The 22,010-nt window shown below is 39.9% G+C and overlaps 1 protein-coding gene across 3 annotated transcripts; it reads left to right on the top strand.

The window, feature by feature from the left end:
- The first annotated feature begins 1,058 nt into the window (after nt 1–1,058).
- LOC108006795 (uncharacterized) lies at nt 1,059–21,769 on the top strand. 3 transcript variants are annotated; one of them, XM_036818474.3, is made up of 11 exons: nt 1,059–1,192; nt 2,603–2,743; nt 13,009–13,254; nt 17,902–18,008; nt 19,090–19,199; nt 19,283–19,361; nt 19,564–19,661; nt 19,725–19,916; nt 19,986–20,128; nt 20,505–20,650; nt 21,185–21,769. In XM_036818474.3, the coding sequence occupies exons 2-11, from the start codon at nt 2,669–2,671 to the stop codon at nt 21,297–21,299; spliced, it is 1,311 nt and encodes a 436-aa protein (XP_036674369.2). In that variant the 5' UTR covers nt 1,059–1,192; nt 2,603–2,668; the 3' UTR covers nt 21,300–21,769. The 3 variants fall into 3 exon arrangements, with proteins under 3 accessions (XP_036674369.2, XP_016925832.2, XP_036674370.2); XM_017070343.4 differs by having other exon boundaries at nt 13,009–13,269; XM_036818475.3 differs by having other exon boundaries at nt 13,009–13,269; nt 20,505–21,769.
- Nucleotides 21,770–22,010: the final 241 nt, after the last annotated feature.

Below are 22,010 nucleotides of genomic sequence, written 5' to 3'. Positions count from 1 at the left end.
AGTTAGTTTACAAAAAGAGAGTTAAGAAGAGAGAGTAAGAATAATGAAAATGTAAATAAATAGTTAGAAAAGTTTGGAAAGGAACCATTTACAATAATTTGGTTAAGTACTATAAATAGACCTAAGATAATACAACTTTTCATTGACAAATTGCAAGAAATCCTTGGAAAATACCGTTATTTTTGCAGCATTTACCAACACTAAACGAGCGCCACCCCTTTTGAAGCTTTTGCGCATGCGTGAGTAAGAGAAACCTGCGGGCATATCGATTCATTGAAGTCTGCGTTACGCTACAAATGCCAACAACCACCACTACTAAGTGCACTGAAAAACAAATATTTCTATACTATTACAATTGCATTTTGCTCATATCAGATATATTGAGATATATTTTAATTTTAAATATATATAAATGTTTGATATTTGTTTATCAAGTGAAATTTTAACACTGATTTTAAGTAAGAAAATCACATAATATGCTGTATAAGTATTGTTTACAGTGTGTTATTAAAAATGAAACTTTATAATTAATAAGTATACAAAAGTCCCTGATGTAAAAAATAAAAACATTTTGTAGAAAAAGGGTATTCTTAAAATTATTGTTTTTATAAAATTTTACTTGAATCACATTTTTATTTAATTTTAATTTGTTAGAATATTTGTTTTAAATGTTATTCCTAGGCGTTTCTATGAAATTTTGATAAATTGTTATTGAACATAGTTTTTTTTCTCAGTGAATCCCCTCCTAGATACCAACGCACATTGTAATATTTTTATCACTAAGCGTGGCGAACTGAAATAAATAGAGAGAGCAACTGGGCCAAAACTCAGAGAGCTGTTTCTTGGGCGCCAAAGTCATGGTTTAAATTCTTTTTCCAGCGATATGGTAGCGCTTTAGATGGCCAGAAACAGCGGATATAACAAAAATGGCCAAAACAAACGAAGATGTAGCCAAAAAGAGAAGCGCGAAAAGATAGAGAGAGGAAAAAAGAGAGAGAGACCAAAAACAAGCAGCGAAGCTGAAAAAGCAAAGCTTGGCTTAGAGCAATTTCCGTCTCTGCGATTCAGTTGCCAACAATCTCTCGATCCGTTAACGTCTAAAGCGGAAAGTTCCGTCCAAAATAATTTTGAACTCTGGCGTTTTACGCGTTTTGAAAGTTAGAACCAGAAGTTTTTTCAGTGCGGAGTGCAGGTAGCTGAGTAATAGCAAATAAAAACAACTTTTTCGAATAAATAAACACATTCAACAAACGGCCCTAACAACAATAAGTAAACAACGAGCTGTTGCATAAAACTTGTTTTCACGTGTTGCTCACACGTCGCTCTGTTGAAAAGAGCTGAAAAAGTATAAACTTTAAAGTGAACAAAAACCTGACTAAACAAACAATATTTAATAATGGAAAACTACTGCTGATTATAGCCCACTTGGGGGAAATAGCTTTAGTTTAAAAAGTGTCTAGTTAAAGTTTAAATTAGTATATTTCAGGGCCTGGAATTTGCGCGAAATTACTAGTTTATTCAGTTTTTTTCATGCTCTTTAATCAGCTCTCTTAGCTCAAAATGTAACTCTCTTAACTGCAGCTTCTGTTTTTTTCTCATTAACTAATAAAAATGACTAACGTTTTTTACTAAGAGCTTTTTAGACTGCCTTGAGTAATGCATTTAACTGCCCAGATGCATGGAAATGCTTTAATTAAAGAGTTATTCAAGAATATTTACTTACAAGTTTTTTTGTGTAGGTGTGTCAGGCATTTCCGCTTGAGTTAGTTGTTAGAAAAGCTCTATAAATCACATATGCTGGCAATAAATAACTTCTGGCCCCGAAAAAATAATAGCATAAATTAAGAACATTATTTGTAGGAACATGCTGAAAATTGATCCCGTGACTAACCATAAATATTCAATATGTGGATCACAAATGTCACCTTTTTTTTACTGATTGCTTTGGACTTTTAGCCTTATTGGCTCATTTTGAGCCAATGACGTAAGTCAGGCTATTTTGTGTGATCTTTTGTGCGGCAAATAAACACATTTTTCGAGCAAACTCGTTTGCGGCATTCCAACTCATTGTTTCATTTGATTTGCGAAACCCTTTTCCAAGTGAACTTCACTTTGGAGTTTATTAGACGCAGTTCAATCGGGTCGGGGTCGAGTTGAAAACGAAATCGAAATACGTGAGAATTGGATGCGTTGGCCCCAATTAAGATTTAGAAAGAAAAGCTAATCAGATAAAAAAAAGGGGCATATTAAAAGATTAGAAAACCGATGCACTGGTGTCACGTATGCGTACTTAAAAATTTCATAGAAAGTTATGACCCCCAAAAATCTGGGAATCATCTCAGACTGCCCCGATGAAAACGAGGTGATAAACCGCATATACCTCAGTTCTGTTAAGTTCATCTTAGCTTAGCTTAGCTTTTGTTCTCAGAACTTGCTTTGAGTCATCCGAGGGATGAGTAATTTAAAAAAAGAATATAAATCCTACCAAATCGAATGCAGCTGCAGCTTGACAACTGCGTGAGTTGCATGAAGTGGGCTATAATCAGGGCCAGACAATTGCACAATTGCTCAATTGGGTGATAAACGTTCCGGGTAATTGCAGCTGGCCAAAAGGATACACATAGTTGCGAACAAAGGAGCCAAACGAAAGACTTAGGAAGCGAACGCGATGACGACGGACAAGAGGCCGGAATCACAGGGCCTTTGGCTCCTGCCCCTGATGCTGCTGTTCCTGGTTGGACAGGTAAGTGAAAGATAATTGGAGCACTTTCTGGACATTTCACTTTTCATTTGCATACAATGTTCTGCGACGGCCATGAAAACGGGGTTAACTGCCGGTTTGGCCCTTCTACCCCTCTCTTTTTCCTCGTTTTTATGGCGTCTTGGGTCTGTGGCTTTTCCGCTGCAATTTTCCAGGGCAGACAAATTAATGAACTCTCCATCTCCACATTGACTGCAGCTGGGGCCAGTTTATCAATAGCAATGGCAATTGCCATCACCATCGGCCGTGGAGCCACGGTCATAACTATAACTCCGCGGGCAGGCTTAGTGCTCCGATTCCCCGCCCACTCCGCAGTCATACTCCAAATGTGCCACTGACCGATATCTTAACTTTTACCCAACTGTGGCCCCCTTCTTCTTAACTCTTGAACCCCCCTTGAAAAATTGCTCCATTGTTCGTGAGCGCTTCAGGAATGCTCTGGGTTTTGGGTTTTGGTTTTCGGTTTTGGTTTCAGTTCCGATTTGGCTTGGTTCGATTTCAGTTTTTCCTATGAAATGGCACAAATCCATCATGGTGAGAGTTGCTAGGGCTTGGCATCAATCGAAATTGGTTCAAGTCTGGATTGGGTCGATCCGGGGGATTTTCTGCACTTTTCACTACCGATAGAACCCATAATTTCGTTGAATGCGGCATACGCTTTTCACCAGCTTATATGTTTTCTAACTAGTGGTTCTGCAAACCTTATAGTTTATGTGTTAAACCTTAGCCTCAGTTTCTCCAAATACATTTTAGTACTATACAGTTTTCTGAGATATACAAAATATTTCAACTATAAGCCCATGACCTTTAATATTACACTAAAATAATAATACAACAAGGTTTGGTATCTCCAAAAGTTGTTATGCCTACATAAAGAAACTGCAATTAATTCCAAAAATGTTTGTAAATACCTTTAGTAGATACTTTTTCAGATACTTAAATACTCTTTAAACAAAATAATTGAGGTACCTATTTATGGTTCATTGTATTTTTTATAACAAAGTCATAAGTTTGATCTCTTGACTGGTCAATTGATTACCTGACACTTTGGTTTTTAAAAGTTTGACAAGTTCCGCCCTTGTCACTGCCCACTTCACCTTCCAAAACTGATAACGGGTATGTTGAACTATCCATCGAAGTCAGCGGCCGCTGGATGAAATGACATCATAAAACACCGGGCTTCGGGGCGTGGGCGTCGAAATTCGCTCTCTGGGCTTGGCAAACACTCGGCCTACACCTCGGTTCGAAAAACCTCAAGTACAGAAAAAACACAGAGACTACTTTGGCTTTTGGGTTTAATGCAAAACTCACAAAACCTTGAAGCATACGTAAAAGCAACGGCAAACAAAACGCAGTCTCTCAGGTAATTATCATCTTGTTGATGATGATGAAGTGAGGGTAACAATGATGACGATGGTGGATGATATAAGTATACCCATCGCCGCTTTCGGCCAAAAAGTCAGACAGAAATACCCATGTAAACAACAACTTATGCGAAAGTTAATTTCGCCGCATGTGTGCGTGTTAAGTGTCGGTTAAAATTGAAACTTGGTTGGCTTACGGTACTCGGCCAGCCCGCTTTTCACACTCATTAAACAATAAATGAACTAGCACCTTTTTAGGTTTTCTTTCAGTTACCTACCAAAAAAAGGTGGCTAACACAAATCCCAGTGGCTGAATTTATTATATTATCTTTGCCTTCGATTAATATGCTTAACGCACCCTTAGCTTGACATAGAGATGCCCAAATTTAGTCGACGGTTAGCTCACTTTAATTGACGCCCCCTTTCGGTGTTAAATATTGACTTGCACATTAGCAAGTGCGTGTTTACTTGTCGTCATTGCCATGTTTTTGTTGTTACGGGCCATTAAAATCAGTTTCAATGTCAGCGCATACCAACTGAAATAAATAAGCTGAAAGCGAATGAAATATGCTAATTCTCGGAGCCATCCGATTCGATATATGTATATGAATATATGGCAATCCATACGTAAATTTGTATATAACAAGCGAGTCTGTTTGTTTGGCCATGTCGTCATGGCTTTGGCCTGCCAGCAACCATATAAGACAACGAGAACAACCCACCAACAAGCAAAAAGCGATTTACGTTTCGGTATATGAAGTAAAAATTATACAAAAAAAAAACACAGAAAATAAAAGCAACAAGAAACAACAGGAATCTGGCGTATTTGGCCAGAAGTGACGCTTTAAATGTGACCACAGGTAGCTTGAGTTGCGGTTGGAACTGTGAGGATAAGCCAAGTTTTGAAGTTAAGTGCTCTTTGCCAAACTTTTTCAGGCAGGGTTGAGGAAATTTGATCTATATTGTTATAAGCCATAAAACAACTGACAAAATGCTGTACAGTGCCCAAATAAACAGAGCGTTAAGCAAAGTTTAGTCAAAACAAATTTTTGTTTGAAAATCAGTGTGTCCATGAATGCCTCCATATAACACAACTAGTTAGTTAATTTTGTAAAATACTTGTAGATAGTTATTTTAGCTTAAGGAAAGCATTAAACGATTTTGTGTACCAAACCACACTTAGTAATATTGCAAAAAATAATACATGAAGCCCACTTGCTGCTAGGAAGTCTTGTTTGCTCTACAAATACCAATCACGACCGACAAAAAGAGATACTCTTGCCTAGAGCAGAGAAACTTGAGCTACCCACTTGTTGAGTAGTTCCCCCTGCGAGGGTATCAAAATAAACCGCAAATAAACCATTCTCGACTGACAAGCACGTGCTTCACAACGGCTGCCAAAAGCCAATTGAAGTGCCCCACACTGGTCTTAAGACCCGGCCCCTCCATACTGCTCCTATATCTTCAATCCTACCTGAATTACTGCTGCGGTTGCCGCTGGCAATAAAAAAAAAATATAAAACTATAGTATGCGTATGAGTGTACTCAAAAATATGATTCATTGTTTACTCGGACTTAGTAGCTTATATATTATTCTAAGAACTTGAGATGAGCCAGCAGTCAAACAAAAGACTTAGACAACAAACTTGTTGATTGTCTTGACCATTTCATTGAAATTCTTTAAGTTCCTATTTAGTTTTTGTTTCTTTTCTCATTTTGTTAACGAGTATGAGTGCTAACGGTTTGTACCAGTTACAGTTGGTCCGGATGGTTTTATCAAATAGAGCCGGAATTTGTTTACTTTTTGTGAGCCGCTGATAACCGCAGAATGCCAATGAACATCGGGCCTTAAGCGGGGCCATTATGCTCTAATTAACAGAAAATATGAGGAGTCCGATGAGCAGCACTGCATATTGACCACAAAATGCCGGGTGCAATGAAGTGAACTGCATCTTTGGTCTCCTGATCTCCTGGTCTCCTCAAAAGCGATCGCCACGCACTGAAGACCGGGGCAATTAGAAGAGCAACCAGTTTGGTCACTGCACGCAACGCCAGTTCAGCACTGGGTTAGTAGTATCTATGGTCCAAGAGCCCCGATTCTGATGTCTGGCCCCCGGACAGGAAGCCGTTGCCATTGCCGTTCTCGATGGCCGATGGTCGATGGTCGGGAAGATGTCGACTGGCCGCGACTGGGGCCATTAGATCGAGTGTGCGCAGTTAGATTCTATGGCTCTTTGGTCATAACTCTCGGGGAGTTGGCCAGTAGGAAATGGCCAACAAAATTGCATGTTTATGTCACCGTCGAAAGATTCCAGCTCGAAATGGTGTGACTTTCAGTGGTGACAATTGGCCTGTATTCTCCAGAGGTGTGTTCATCTCGTCAGGCTAAAAAACACGGATTTCAGTTGTTTTACAGTATTTTTTCCACAAAATCATGAAGAAGTAGGCAAAAATTGTCAACAACTTAATTTCGAAAAGAAGTGTGGATGTAAGCTTTTCAAAACAGTAGTTCTCTCGCCTGTACTTCTTGATTTAGTTGAGTTACGATTGAAACCCTTTAAAAAATCTGTATTTTTGACAAATCTTATTCTTTATTTTTTGGCCTAAAAAAATCAGTGTTTTGGCTGGCAAACCTCAGAAAATGGTCAGATTTTGGAATGTCATACCTCGTTGAACTCGTGTTTCAATTTCCAATCCAGTGGCATTCATATCTAAAAATGTTTAATTTTTGTAATTTTTTGCAAAATAAACGATGTAACCCCTTATAAAAAATGCGAAAATTGATAAAAAATTAAATGTGCCGGAAAAAGACGTGGATCGTTAGCTTGGGGTGTAAACTTTTTAAAACAGTAGTTGTTTTAGTTGTACTCTTTGATTTGCCTAAGTTACAACTGAAAATATGCGAAAAATTAGACTTCTTTATGTACCTACTACCTACTACTACCTACTTAGACATTCGTATATTGGCATTATTATTATACATAAAAATGAAAATAATAAATTTAACAATTCAAGTTAATATAAGGATTTAAAACTTTAACTTAGAAGTTGAACTCGGTATACATTGTATCTATACCGTTCCATTTTGTACAAATATTGTCTAACCAAATTCGAAATAAGTAAAGCTAAAATGAATAAATTGGATGTTTGGTAGTAAACATATTAACTTTTATTTATTTATTTGTTAAAACTGTTCATTTTATGGATGTTTCATGCTGTTGGCAACACTTCTGAGCCACTACCCACTAGCTCTGTGAGATCAAACCAATTTTCCTGGCACATCCGAGCCACTGAGTTGGCGCAATTTAACGCCGCGTTGAACTCGCAGTGCGAATTATTTTTATTTTGCTCAATGCTGAGCGGATCGGTGTAGCGTGAAATTCATTAAAATTTATGCAAAAGTGTTTGGCATATTGGGTCATCGGTGGTCGCCGGTCGCACTGCGGCTTAGTACGGAGAAAGTTCTTTCTTTTGTTTGACTTTGGCTGACACTCGCTGCCTGCGGCTGGGCCAGCACATGTTCATTATTTGATTAACTTGCATTGTTCACCTGCAGGCTGCTCTGCTTCTCTGCCTTTCGGTCGGCACAAAAAACAATTTAGCAATTGTTTTTTACCTTTGTGCCTGTGTTTTCCTGCTCCAGCTTCGGGGCCCGAGGTAAAAGTAGGTTTTATTTGAAACTAATGGGAAAAACTATTGCCCCGTTCTGCTTTCCTCAACGCTGCACGGCCGACTGTCATTTGGGGCCCAGGGGCTTTTGGGTAATTTTCATCACAGTATGGGGCCGACTTGGCTTTCAAATTCTGTCCAAGATGATGCGCATGGAAAGTGCACATTTATGAAAATTGCCGACACACCGAGGGCTGTTTTTCTTTGAGTTTTTTAGTTCGGCTGCTGGGAAGGGAACGACTTTTTCCAAATAGCTTTTTCGTGCAGCCAAACTTTTTTGGTCAGCAATTAAGGCGATGGTCAAAGAAAGTGTGACAACTTTGAAGGCAAAATCACGATAAGCGTTTGTTTCAATCAAACAAATGATGACTAAATGGTAATATTTTCTTTGGAAATTTGGACTGAAAGTTGGGACTGCTAATGCACTGGAGTTAACCTGTTTTGTAGAAAGAGGTTCTAGCTAATCTAAAAGGTTTAAAAAATCTTAAATGAATTATATATTCACATCCAAGGTAGAAGGTCTTATTAGCCAAAATAGCCCAGTTTAGGCTCAAAGAAAAATATGCTAATAAAGGCCACCCTAAATTAATAAACATTAAAGAAGATTCACCTGATTTTCAGACCTGTAATTAAATTAAGAGCCAAATGCATTAGGCAATGTATGATGATTAGAACTTTTGGCTGTTAAATGAGGGCTACGTTTTGTTAAAAATCCCAACAAGTCATGGTAGCTATTAACTGCACTTAAAAAATTATGAATAAAAGAAACGTTTGAAAATATAAAGATGTACTCCAAAGATTCCCAGAACCTTTTTTGGTTGAAAAATGAGAGCCTATTGCATTTGGTAAAATTTTGTTGTTGGCCCTAAAAAAGAGGGCTAATTCAATTAAAATAAAACTTTCAAAACAAGCCCAGCCCCTGTAAGCCAGAAGAATAGAAAGTACTTAGCATAATTTCCCAGCTGCTCAAAGCAAAACTCATTAAAACAAGACATAGGTTCGGGCTACTGCTGGGTTAGCTACACATGTATCTGCTGGATACCTTGGACCATCGATAAATAGGCAACACAAATGAGCGGCACAGAACACCGTTGGAATGTTGTACAACAATATTTTAAAGAATTTAACCAAAGCTATTGATGGTCTTTCAGCAGCTAACAACAAAAGGCATTTTTTATTTTTGTGGGAATAAAGAAGGGAATGGGAGGCGAACAAGTGCTTATTATTATATTAGTGGTACGACAGCGTTTCATTATGAGGCACACAATTGACCCACCGAGTGGTGGAGAACGTGCAGACCCGCTGACAGGGCCAAAAAGGTGGGGCCAACAAGTAACCACCGAGGGACCGAGGGACCGAGGGACCATCGACGTGCCATGGAATTAGCGCGTCAGAACTTCAAATAAAAAGAGCGCCGGCAATTGAAATTTAATTGAAGCCACAGAGACATTAATTGCCCATGGCCTTTCTTCCTTCTTACTGGAAGGTTGGTTGGTTGGTTGTTTATTTATTTATCTATCTGTGAACCCTAACTCCTGACCGACCGTAAAGATAAAACCGTTGGAAAAACCCTTTCAGCTGTCACTCGTCTGGTCGTTTTGCATTATATAATCAGGCAAAGCTCGAAACGGGTTTTCGCCGGCGATGCGATGTCAGCTTCATTAAGCTTTTCGGCCAGGTCCAAAGACGAAGCTTCAGATGTGGCCAAAAAGCCAGATACATACGCTCCCATCTGGCGGCACTGTAATGCGAGTTAAACGGCAATTTATGCGCTGCCAGCGAAAATACCGTGACAATTTGCAATCAGCCAGCATTCGCTGGACTCTTGGTCAACTGAAAAGTCGGCTTAGTCCGAGCTGGCAAGGCTTGGCCCGGGCTTTATGTTATAATTTACTTCGAGCCGAGCTTTATTGCCCGAGCGCCACATAGCGGAAATTCAAATGCACGCGAAATATGTATGTTAAAAGCAACTCCCCACCTTTTGTTATGCACGAGTTTTGTTTTTTTCAGCTTCTAAGTCGTTTTTATGTGGTTTTTTTTTCGACTCCCAGCGATCGGAATATGTTTGGCAATCTATTTTGGCCAACTATGCGCAGCTGCACTTGGGATATGGCTACAGCTATGACTCTAGCGATTGTATCGCTTCGACTAAAATCCCAAATCAATAGAAAAAACACAAGAAAACCTAGTTGGCTCTTGCGAAATATTAAAGTTAGGGAAACACACCCAGACGAACGGGCAACGTAAATTGAGTGGAATTAGCCGTGCACATAAATCACAATCACATTTAATTGCCCAGCCAAAGAGGTGATCAAGTTTTAGGACGCAAAATAAGCATGGGAATCTAAAGGAATTCCCCCTGACTGGATATTTTCCTTTCAATAATAAAATGTGATGGGTAAGGTACTTGCCTCTTAGCCTATGTCATTTTAAAAATATATAACTAGATAAGGTGAGACTAAACAATTTTAAGTAGCCTTCAACTTGCTTAAAGATATTGATGAGATGCAAACTTATAAAAAGCATTTAGGTTAGATATTACCATTATTATTAAAAAAAATTTAATAATTATGTTGGCACCTTTATTCTACCTAGCTAAAGTAAAAGCTAGAAATATAAAATCACTCTCGAAAACCGCAAATAAAGCATTCCTTCTCTGCGAGTCTGCTACCCAATATTTTATTACCCTTTTGAAAGAAATAAAATCAATAACATCCATTTGTCTGCAGACCCATAAATGGCATTCCGGTTTTACGAGAGAACATCCATAAAAATCGCTTGGCTCCAACTCAATTTCCCATGTTTTCCCGCCGTGCAGGGCATTTCCAGGGCGGTCTTACCACCGCCCCAGACAGAACCTCATTTTTCACTTAAACTCTTGCAGTTTTGTCATTCCTAAGCAGATAATTGCCCCGGCTAAATAATAATACAGAAAATAAAGAAAAAAGAAGAACGAAAGAAACGAGTTGGCCTTCCTGTACTAATTGCCCACGTCACTTGGCTTAATAGCCAAGCGGCTTAAATACTTTAGGTTTATGGCTTGACCCCTTGCAGCCATATAAATCACCTCCATCTGGGGCTCCACTTAATGATCCTGGGCGAGTCTTTGGTGCTCCAGCTGCGTTTCGATATTGCGATACGATTTTGCATGTGACTGGTTGGTTGGTGGGTTGGTTGGTTGGTTGGAAAGGAAAAGGAATTTGTGAGAAATCACTCGGCCGTAGTGTCCTGCGGGGAAAATCCATCAAGCCAAAAGCCGCGGCTCACTGCCTCATTGGCCATGGCGTGACTGGCAGCGCAAGTGTCTAATTGTATTTGGGTTTGCATTTATTTTTCCGCCCCCCATTTTTCCCCCAGCCACAATCAGAGCGTGTTGCATAATACAAAAGCCAAATGCTGTACATTTGGTTAGCTATTTTAACAAGCCGCCGCCACACTCGACACTCAACGATAGTGAAACGAGCATGCAAAAGCTATTTTAATTGACTGCCGCTTGCAGCAGCGGCAAGAAAATAAAAAAATGCAAAAATCCACGCAAAACAATTGCCTTTTCGCCGAACGACAAATTGTCATGGGAGTTCGCCGGAGTCGCTCTGGGGACCCACTCATGTGACCCTCGCAGCGCATTGAACTCCCCATCGGTGGCGGAGGATCCATATCCACCATTGTCATTGTCTCTATGGGATTTTTTCTTTTTTTGGATTAAAGTGGCCGGCGCATTGAGATACAATAAATTGCTGATGGCATGCAAAGTGGATGTTCTAGTTGCCATAGAAAGTGGCACACTGGCCAACATGTTTTTGGCACCGACTGCGGCTCTCTGTCAGCGTTTTGGAGCCGCAAACTGGGTCACCCGGCTGCATTTCACCTGACGCACAGTAGCTGTGGCGCGGGATCGAGTGGAAAATTAATTGCTTTGATGACTGCACAAAATTTAATATTTTTCCTGAAGCATGCCAAAGGGCCTTCTTTCGAAAGTAAATATAAATCAAAGGCCTTTCGCCTTTTTGGACAGAGACAGGGAGCAGAGAAAAGGCTGCGAGGGGATTCCCCTTGGTTTGGACAGCGCCCGAGGGCCGGCGAAACGTGAAACGGCCCAGTTGGACCACAAAGGCGGCGTCTGGGCGATTGTCATGACATGGCTTACTTAACTTTGGCAAGGCTTATCTATCAGCTACACTTGGAAAAATATTTGATTTTATTTTTAAAGAATTAAAGTAAGTGGAAAATACTTATTTGTGTTTGAAGTCTACTTGCCAACTTAAACAGACTGGTTTTCACACTTGCAAACCAGTTCGTGTCTTAAGTCTTTCGTTTGCCTGCTTCCGCTTCATAATAATTGAAAAATATTTTGTCAGACACTGACTTATAGGCGCAAATTAAGAAGATTAATAACAATTATGTTAAACTATTTTACAAAATTTTAGCGATAAGACACTTAGCCACATGACACTTTATAAAATCTCGAACAACTCACAGATTTTATTATTCAGGTCTTGCCAAAAGCTGAGAGCATTAAGAGTCAATAAAATGAAGGCATACATGTAAAGCAGATATGATATATAAGCCCTTGAAATAAATGTAGTCGAAAGTCTTATAAGGTCACTACCAAGAAATTAAGAAAAATTTTTGCTAATTCGATAAACCTTCTTAAAACCCAAAGAAATCATTACCCCCAAGATATTTTTAATAAGTTTCCAAGAATTTTGTGTCTTTTCTCCCAAGTTTTTCTTGTGTACCCACTCCATTCTCTCCACGGCCATTCCCTAACGTTCTGTGACTCTAAAGCTGGAGCACAAATTCAATTATCACGACGGAGCGACAGCAGCCCAAGTCGAGCACGCCAATAAATTATCTTAGAGCCAAATGCCTTTGACAGTGCGCCTGGCTCATGCTGTAAGGCCGAAAGCTGTAAACTGACCCAAAACGTGCAGAACTTTGGCAGCTGGCTGTTCTGGCCCAAAGTTCTGGCCAATCTCCGGCTGCCTTTGCCTTTTTTGCAATTAATTGCGACCACGGCTGACTCTTTGGCTTTACATTTAAAATTAATTTGAATTTTCCTCTTTGGCTGCTGTGTTCCCGGTGTTTGTCCAATGAGTTGGCATTAATTTGCCGTCCACGGTGGCGCGTTAGTTCCCAGGGTCCAGAAATCGGGTCAAAGTTATTAACCGAAGATGGTTGGCATATACTCAACGCATTTCGTATTCATTGCAGGTCACCACACAGGAACCGCCGGCAGCACCATCCGAATTCGCCCCCCATGTGACGGCCACTTGCAAGGCGGGCACGATGAACATCAAGGTGAAGATGAGCTCCGGCTACACGGGCGCCGTCCACGTCCGGGATTACCGCACTCCCGGCTGCATGGCCATGGGCGATGGCAGCGACCAGGTGGCCTTCAGCCTCAATCTGTGGGCCAAGCAGGGCGCCAGCGACTACTGCGGCATCCTGGTCAGCAACGTGAGTGGAAGCAATGTAAGCATAACCCTCTGCGCTTCCTAACCCAGTTAATCACTAAAAACCAAGCACAACTTGATGTTGGGAAGGGGAAAATGGGCAGCTATCTTTAAGAAATATAATACAAACAAGGTAGCTCTTAAAAGTTGGGTACAAATGTATCGAGTATCACAGAAGAGAAAATTCAGAAGTCATTTTATCCATAGATCTTTCGAACTATATGTACTTAGAAGGGTGTAAAAGTTCATGAGGAACTGTAATGACAAACAAATGAATTTAATATCACAAAAAGGATATCCTCTATTCAAATCAGTTTTCCCTAGATCCTACACATGTTCTAGAAGTGTAAAAGTAGGGTCAAAGTACTTCAGAAACTGTAAATGTTTTAATGAACAAACCAAAAATGTTCTATGAGAAAATTACAAACATTATTTTGCTAATAACATACAATTAGAGAACTTAATTAGGTGAGAATTAACAGAAGTCTTCATTGCTTCACAAAGCAATCGAAATAGAACCCAAGCAACCCACTTACGCACGCAGCCAGCAAGTTCGTGTCCTAAGTCTTTCGTTTACCACCTTCCCTTTGTCAAACGGCAAATTAATTTTGTCAGCCAGCGCGTATAATTTGCAAATTACTGCCGAAAATCAGACAGTCAGCCAAAGAAAAGCCAACAACTGTGAACTGTGAGGCAATCGGTGGGGCAGCTGGAAAACTGGCGAGCCGAGACAGCAGACTGCTGGCAGTAGATTCACTGTGAAGACTGGGCACTAGAAACAAAGACAGAGACCTGATGCCAAAGTCTGGGACCTTGTCTGGCTAAAAAGGGCACGCATGCGCATAAATTTGAGCCCGCCTATCGACTGTGTACTTGAGTCTTGGCCCCAAATCAACGCAAATCAGCAGAGACGCTGGGTCCGCCGCCAGTCTATATAGTAACGATGGCAATAAAAATCAAGTTTAATCCTACGTGCATCACAGGCGTTGACAGGCGGCGACTGCAATTCCGTGTGGGTCTGGATCTCAGGTCCGGCTTTTCCACTCGTACACGCACTCGAACAATTGCCAGACAAAGGCAAATCGCATTAGCCCCAGTCATCCCAAAGCCAGATTCCCCTGCAATGCGTTCAAATGCAAATTATCCATATCCAAAGGGCTGGCTGCCAGATGCTTATAAGTACAAGCACATACAACATTATTAATTGCAATGTCAAATCCCAACGACCGCACCCTGTATTCCATTTTGTTTTTTCCTTTTTTTTTTGCTCACTTGGGGCAAAACTAGAGCCCCGCATTCGATGCTGGGGAGATTTGCTGGGCCAATTCAAGGCCCACCTTCCTTTCGGGCTGCGAACAAAAAAAGGGGAGGTCCCCCATAAAATTAAATCACGCTTATCGCAACTGCGGCTTGAATTTTATTTTTACGTGTACACAAAACACGCATATATCCGCTGCTTATGTATAAGGTGGTACAGTAAACTATGGAGGTGTTAACTTATTTAAAAAAGTAATAGGATTTCAAGAACTTTGCTACCTACTGAACTAATTAAATTGAAGATCACTTAATCTGAGGTTTTTAAATATATATATAATAGAACTTAAATATATATATTTAAAGATCATTTAAGTACAATAGTTCTTTGGTATGTCAAAATATTATTATATATTATTAAATATTACTTTACTGTTGCGGTCATAAATATTTGTTTAAAAAAGAAAATAATACAATCTGGGGACTTTAAAACCTACTTAACTTAATAATTTGAAGATCACGTAACCTTTGTGTTAAATATTTATAAATATTTTTTAAAGATACATGCTTTTTAATATTTTCAATTCAAGTTTCAATCGTCAAATTAGTTGGTATATGTTTTATTTTTAAAAACTTATACAAAACAGTAGGTGGGTGCAAAATAATATTATAAAATGCCTTCCAGTCTCCGAAATGGATTTTTATATATTTATTTCTAACTAAAGTTCACTAAAGTCCATGCAGTAAAAATAATAAATCAAGTATTTATAAAGATGGCTAGCTTGGAGAACTTAGTTCGGAAAGCTCATTGCTACCCCCTGTCACAAGGCCTTGGAAAGTGCTGATGAGTTCGCTTAATCGACTCTCCACTGTACCTTAATGTCTGATGGCTGTTCTGAAAGGGAGTGCCTCGGCAGCTTGCGCCGGCGTCTAGTTTCCACTGCAGACGCGGATTTCACATGCCCAGACACGGCTTTCCACGCTTCGACTTTGACAGCATTCCAAGTCGCTGTTGTGGATGTTGAATGTTGGATGTTGGATCCGTTGATGTTGCTATTGTTGTGCCGGCTGCGTGGAATTTGTGTCAAAAGAATGTTTTTTGTGCGCGGCGGCGGCGCAATTTCGATTCTATTTCTTGGCAAATATTTTTCGAGCAACTTTAATTGCCGAGGCGAGATGCCTTTTCAGCCTGACCTTGGCCGGCAAAAAAAGAATTCCGAATGCACTTTCGCCCTCGTCTCCTCAATCTTCATTCCCCAACCTACTTATATCTTTAAATCTGCTTCAGAGCAGCTGGCAGAGCATGAAATTGGCGCTGACAATGGCCAAGACGCCCAGCAATTTTTACATAAAGTTCAAGACGGCATTGCGGCCTGGCGTACTTGAACTTATTTCTTATTACGGCCATTATTATTGTTATTATTTTTTCTATTTTCGCTGCTGCGCGAGTGGGTTGCCCCTTTGGCGAGATGGTTTGCCATTATTTGATGATGGCTATGGAGCACTGAAGCAATGGTTCTGTGTCTAGCACCCATTATATACATTTAAATGTTAATTGAGAATGCAATAAGCAAAGACTGTAGGCTGAGAGGCCCCAAGATAATTTTCCACCGGGCAATTTCAACACATTTAGACACTTAGACGGTTAATGGGAGTCGCTCATACCATATACATAAAGGGGGGAATCAACTTTGCCATTTTCTTTGGCTGTTGATAATAACCTGATAATGAGCTCATCCGCTGTGGCATGCAACTGCGTGATGCATGAGTTGGCCAACGGATTGTGACATCACGGTGTTCCACGCCAATGGAGAGCTCCTCCGCCCATACAAGGTATTTATTTCTGACTCCAGCAATATGTTGTGTTTATTTGCTAACCGCTTTAACCAGCCACTGACCAACTCTAATCTCTAGCCAAGCATTCATTCATCAACGCTTTAATACCCTGAACAGCGGAGGCGTGCGATTAAACCATTAATGTAATACATAAGAAAAATATTTATTTATTTACTCACCCATTGACACTTATTTACTGGGCAAAAGCAAACTGGTTTGACAGCCAGCTGCTGGATAAGCAATGTAAGCCACTCAGAAGTGACAAAGAAACTTGTACTTTTTTTTGTTCGTACATCTTTTTATATGGAAAGCTGTTGCGGGTCAAGGCCGATTTATATTATCGGGGAAAAAACTAAGCATTATAAAATAACTCAGTCAAGCCTTGGGCTACAGTTAGAGAGCAATTACCGCGGAAAATCTTGGCCAGCCGAGCGCAGAGATTCTTGGAACAGTTGCCCATCTGCAGATTTTGCAGTCACATACCGCTGCACAAGCCAGCTGCAGATGATATTCAAAATGATTCTAAAATAATTACCGAAATCCATGATAGCCCATCAGCATGGGAGCATGATCATGAGCATTTTTAAGCAAAACCAACAGAGGGCAATCATAGCCAGCTGGAAAAACGCTAAGGAGAAAATAAACAACTGGAAAATGCGTCACACTTGGCGGCATTTTGCATTTCCTAGTTGTGCGATTGCATCATGTGACAATTAACATGCCACAAGTGCAAGTTGCAGCCATGGTCGCGGGGCAGCCACTTACTAGTACAGTGGAAGAAATTAGTGAAAGGCCGCCAAATGCAAGACGTATCCTTGGTGTTGGCTAAGAAAAAAGGGTAACGTAACGGTAAGAGTCATAAATTAAATATTATCAATAGATGGGAAATATCGAAGAGATTGATCTGATTTTGAAAAATAAAAGAGACAACTTAAGAACTTAAATATTGTGTAAAATTCTACTTCCTAATTAAATAGGTTTTTGGGCCTTATCATCAGATTTACATATTTTCATACTTCAAAATGTATTGAAGATATCAATTCTATGACTGTTTTTAGGGGTGATTAAATACTGTTATTTTCCAAAATTTGGACTTAAAGGTTTTCTTTTTTTTCTTACATATATATATATTTTTAATATTTTCATAATCAGTTAATTTATCAAAAACTTTTACCTTTTGGCTGTCTTACATTTATATTTACTTACTTGATTAGATCAAATTTAATAAAAATATTGGTATTTAAGGATAAAGTTGAAGATAATTAAAAAATTCAAGGGATATTCCAAATCTAAGAATTACATTTTTTTAAATGCAGAAGAGGGTTCAATCGTATAACTATATTTTTTAATCCAAAGGGGGTTCTAAGTATTAGAATTGCATTTTTGCGAGTGCCGACGATATATGCTCCTGTTTTATAGGCGAAGCCTGAGCAGGCTGAGCATAAATTGGGACCTAACTCGGCTTTTCCAACCAATCAACATTAACGTCATGGGCATAAACTTTTAATAACCGGCAATTAAATGAGCTTCTCTCCCCTACCCTAATCCTAATCCCCCGCAGCGCACCGAGGAGCGTTCCATCCAACTGGCCGTGCGTGTGCACAAGACTCTGGAACTGGCGGACGATAAGTTTTATGTGATTACCTGTGGCAAATCGGGCTTCGCGCGGTAAGTCGGCAAAATGCTTAACCTGTCTAGACAATTGCACTTAGGTTCTGTTTCGGCTCCAATTTGCTCCGTGTGTGCTATAATTTTTTTTTTGGTTCTGGTCAAGCTTCCGTCAGTCCCAAGTGCTGGCCAATTTCCAGAGACTCGACGGCGGCGGCTCACATCAAAATCCAAATCAAATGGCAAATTGTGCTGACCATGGAGGGTCTTCGATTGCGATGCAGGCATGTAGGTGTTGCTCTCAACCCACCATTTGCCATTGTTCGAAATTTCTTTTCTTGCCTTTTTTGCGGAATTAGAACTCAAGGCCATTGAGCTTTGGGGCAGCACACAAGAACACACAAAACACTTTGATTCTTTCACTCAATCACCTCTTTTGTGCGGCCCCAAATCAAGAACAAATAGAGAGAATAATTCCCAAAAAGGCAGCATAATCAACAAATTTATAGTGCTTACTGGGCAGCAGTTCAATTAACGGTAAACGTCTCTCGAGAAGGGGTCCGATAATCATCTTGAGGTGAACGAAAAACAATTTAATTTACCTTCTCGCCTCGCGGCTCATTTGCATAATGCCAATGACTCTGCTCGACTGCGACTTACGCAAGTCTCTCTCGGTAGAAAAAAATCCCCACTGCTGATACAAAAACCTCGGATGGGAAATAAAAATGGCATTAAAAACGGTTTTCCAAAACGTTGCGCTCTGTTAAGCCCGGAAAAAAGCAAAGAAATTGTTAACAGAATTTGTGTGGTAAACGCAAACATTAAAATCGTGCCAGCCGGTGTACAAGGCGAACAACAAATAGTTTTAGACATGTGCACACACATATTTTAGTAGCGCTACCTATCTGGCCCACAAAAGCAACTGTCTATAGCGCAATGACCGGCAAAGGTAAATTGCAATTGCAATTGCAATTACGATTGCATAATTGCAGAACTTGCAATTGCAGCTTCGCCCAAAGCTTTTGGGTCTATTGGCTATGCTTTTAATTAGCCCCTGGCACACGGAGTAATTACAGAGCCGTTAGTACCCACCAGCCAATAAATATAGACCTTTATAAACCCATTTCTTACTGCTCCCCAGCGATGACAATGCCCATGTTGTGCTCAAGTTCCTGGAGAATGATCACCGAGTGCGTGAGACGGTCTACGGCCATGAGTACAAAATTCGAGCCGAGTTCTCCAAGCCAAACGGTGGGTAGTCCCAGGCCCCCGGGGCTCCTATTAAGATTTTAGAGACGGTACTTAACGCTCTGCTCTTGTTTTACCATCTCCAGATACCTATGGTCTGCGTGTGGGCAACTGCTTCGCCTTTGACAAGAAGAACAGGACCCAAAAGCTCACCGACGACAGCGGGTAAGAAACTATGGCCAGAAAATTATATCCAAGCTATAAAGTTAAACTAAATAATATAAGCATAATATAATAATATATATATAATAATAATGAGTAAAGACACTAATGATCTTGAAATACCTTATAAAAAAAACTTATTTTAAGTCAATACTTTTCACAATGTTACTATCTTTCTTACTTATAATTTCCGTTTACCCTGTAGCTGCCCCTATGATTCCAAGATCATCAGTCGTTTTGTGCCCACAGCAGATGGCCGAGCTGCCGAGGCGGTGCTCTCCTCCATGTTTAAGTTTCCCGAGGGTAGGACTTAGTATTTTTTCCCCCGAGGCCCCCAGATTTAAACTTTCTCTGCGATACTTTCAGGGTCCGAGGTGCATCTGCAATGCGATGTGATCCAGTGCTATGGTCGCTGTGTGGAGATCGATGACTGCAACGATGTGGCCCTGGCTGGATTTGGCAAGGGCACCAATGGACCTCGGAAATTCGGGCCAAATGAGGAGGGTTCCAGCTTGGCTGGGACTACGGTCTTTGTGCTCGATCCCGCCGAGGCTAGATGTGAGTTTTGATCGCTGAAATGTGTGTGTGTGGGTTATTTATGGTATTTATTTTATTGTATCTAAGCAGTAATCTCGGGCAATTGCGAGGATGGCATACGACCCAGTTGGCTGCTGTGGCTGACCATCACCCTGGGCGTACTCTTCCTGATCATGCTGCTGATGAACATCTTCCTGTGCACTGCCATGAGCTGCAGCTGTGCTAATACAGAGGTAATAAATCTGACATTTGTCGTTGCACAGAGAAAAATAAAAATTATAAACATGATGTCATGATATCAAATCAAAACATTGCATTTCTAAGGAATAATTCATAATTTATAGACCAGAATGTTATAGAAGATAGGTTCTTTAAAATTGTGGAATACAATACTACTTTAATAATAATACGTATCATAACCTTTGAACTAAAATATAATAGAAGATACATGTTAAGTTCCTTAAAGTCGTAGAGTATCATACTTCTTTAACAATATTTCTTAGATCAAGAACTAAACAGATCTAGAGATCAGAACACATTCTTCTCTGTGCATCCTTTGAGAACCCTTTCTATTCCCAATAAATCTCACCCAATCTCACACATTTGCAGATTATCGAGAAGGAGCCATCGATCATCGAGGAGTACGATCCGTACCGCAGTTGGCATGGCAGCCAGTACGGATCCCGTTACTCGCTGCACGGCAGGGATGCCCACAAGGGCTACACCAGCGGCGGCTCCACGATACACTCAAATAGGTCTGATAGATATTAAGCTGCCTCCACAAAATCAAACAACAAACAGAAAACACACACAACACACCTCTATTCTACACTTCAAAATGCATCTGCTCTGCTCTCGCAATTTATTTTCCGGTTGCTGTGGAGCCACACACACAAAACAAAGCATGCCAACAAAGTATCTTGTATCTGCGTATCTCTATGTATCGTATATATATCTCCTGGACAGCCAAAAAAAACCAACCAACAATTACAACACAACAGATCACAAAAACAGAAAAATCCAAAACATAGAATGAAATACCATTTCGTGCCTAGTACTGCAACCGTAATTAACCGATAGTAATTTGCATCTGTCTACCGGTAATAACTAACTATATCTTTAACTAACTATCAGACCCTTCATAGAAGAAATACAATCGAATAACTAACAGTCAATTTCGAAGAGCTGCTAACCAATCTGTCTTGAAGATTTTTCTTTGACCCCTCCCCCACTTTCTGCAATTTGAAATGTATTGTATTAAATCCAAACTTATCCAACGTACTTCGAAGGTCGATGCCAATCGATAACGATAACGATTATGCAATTGTGCATTCGCGTCCAGGCTCTAGACATTCCACGTTACACGGACAGCGCGCCCATCGGGGACCGCCCAGTAATATATGATCAGAACCCAATCGATAAGAACGCGACCATAATGAACAGTAGTTCTTTAAGCTAAGCTAAGTACTTCCCATCTCTCCATTTCGAACTTGAGTCTCAAATGTGTATATAACTAAGTGAAAATGAACGCCCTACAAGTTTTCCAAATTTTCTCCAAAACGATGGTAGAGAGACGATGCCGCTGTAAAATACTAAACTAAACGTACTAAAGTTCTCTTTGCCTAATTTTAATTCAACCACTTAACCATAAGTCATTAGTCTGTCATAAGTGCGAACGAATGTGTATTAGTGAAATGTTTCAACTACTTGTAAAAATAAACGAAGGCAGGCCAACAAAATTAATTTAAAAGATGATAAAACCTATAATATAGTCTGAAATGTTAAAAAGCAAACATTTGGCAAATGCGTTAAACGTACGAATTGTAATTAATTTAAAGTGTAATCATTTAATTTAATAAAAACTAAAAAGACAATTCTTGGTATTGTATATTTGGTTGGGTAGTGCATATAAAACACAGAGAGTGAGTTTTCTGGGCTTTTAATAAACATTCCATTTATCATTTTTAAGTCATAGCTTGATAGCAAAGTTATTTTCCTATGAATATTAGCTGACCTACATATAATCCATGTTCTACATGATTCATTTGAAACTATTTACTTTTTTTCAGCTTAGAGCAGACATAAAAACAAAATAAACATGAAATTTTGTATTAC

The sequence above is a fragment of the Drosophila suzukii genome, chromosome 3 (genome assembly GCF_043229965.1).
Source record: "Drosophila suzukii chromosome 3, CBGP_Dsuzu_IsoJpt1.0, whole genome shotgun sequence".
NCBI lineage: Eukaryota > Metazoa > Arthropoda > Insecta > Diptera > Drosophilidae > Drosophila > Drosophila suzukii.
The sequence above is the reverse complement of the archived record's forward strand: the minus strand, read 5'-3'. Positions and strand labels throughout refer to the sequence as shown.

What these genes read in the sequence shown, in the direction of transcription:
- LOC108006795 (XM_017070343.4), top strand. Translation starts at nt 2,669, where the DNA reads ATGACGACGGACAAGAGGCCGGAATCACAGGGCCTTTGGCTCCTGCCC. An exon ending in GCAGCTGTGCTAATACAGAG is followed by an intron (nt 20,129 to 20,504) that starts GTAATAAATCTG and finishes ACACATTTGCAG; the next exon opens with ATTATCGAGAAGGAGCCATC. An exon ending in TCCACGATACACTCAAATAG is followed by an intron (nt 20,651 to 21,184) that starts GTCTGATAGATA and finishes CGTACTTCGAAG; the next exon opens with GTCGATGCCAATCGATAACG.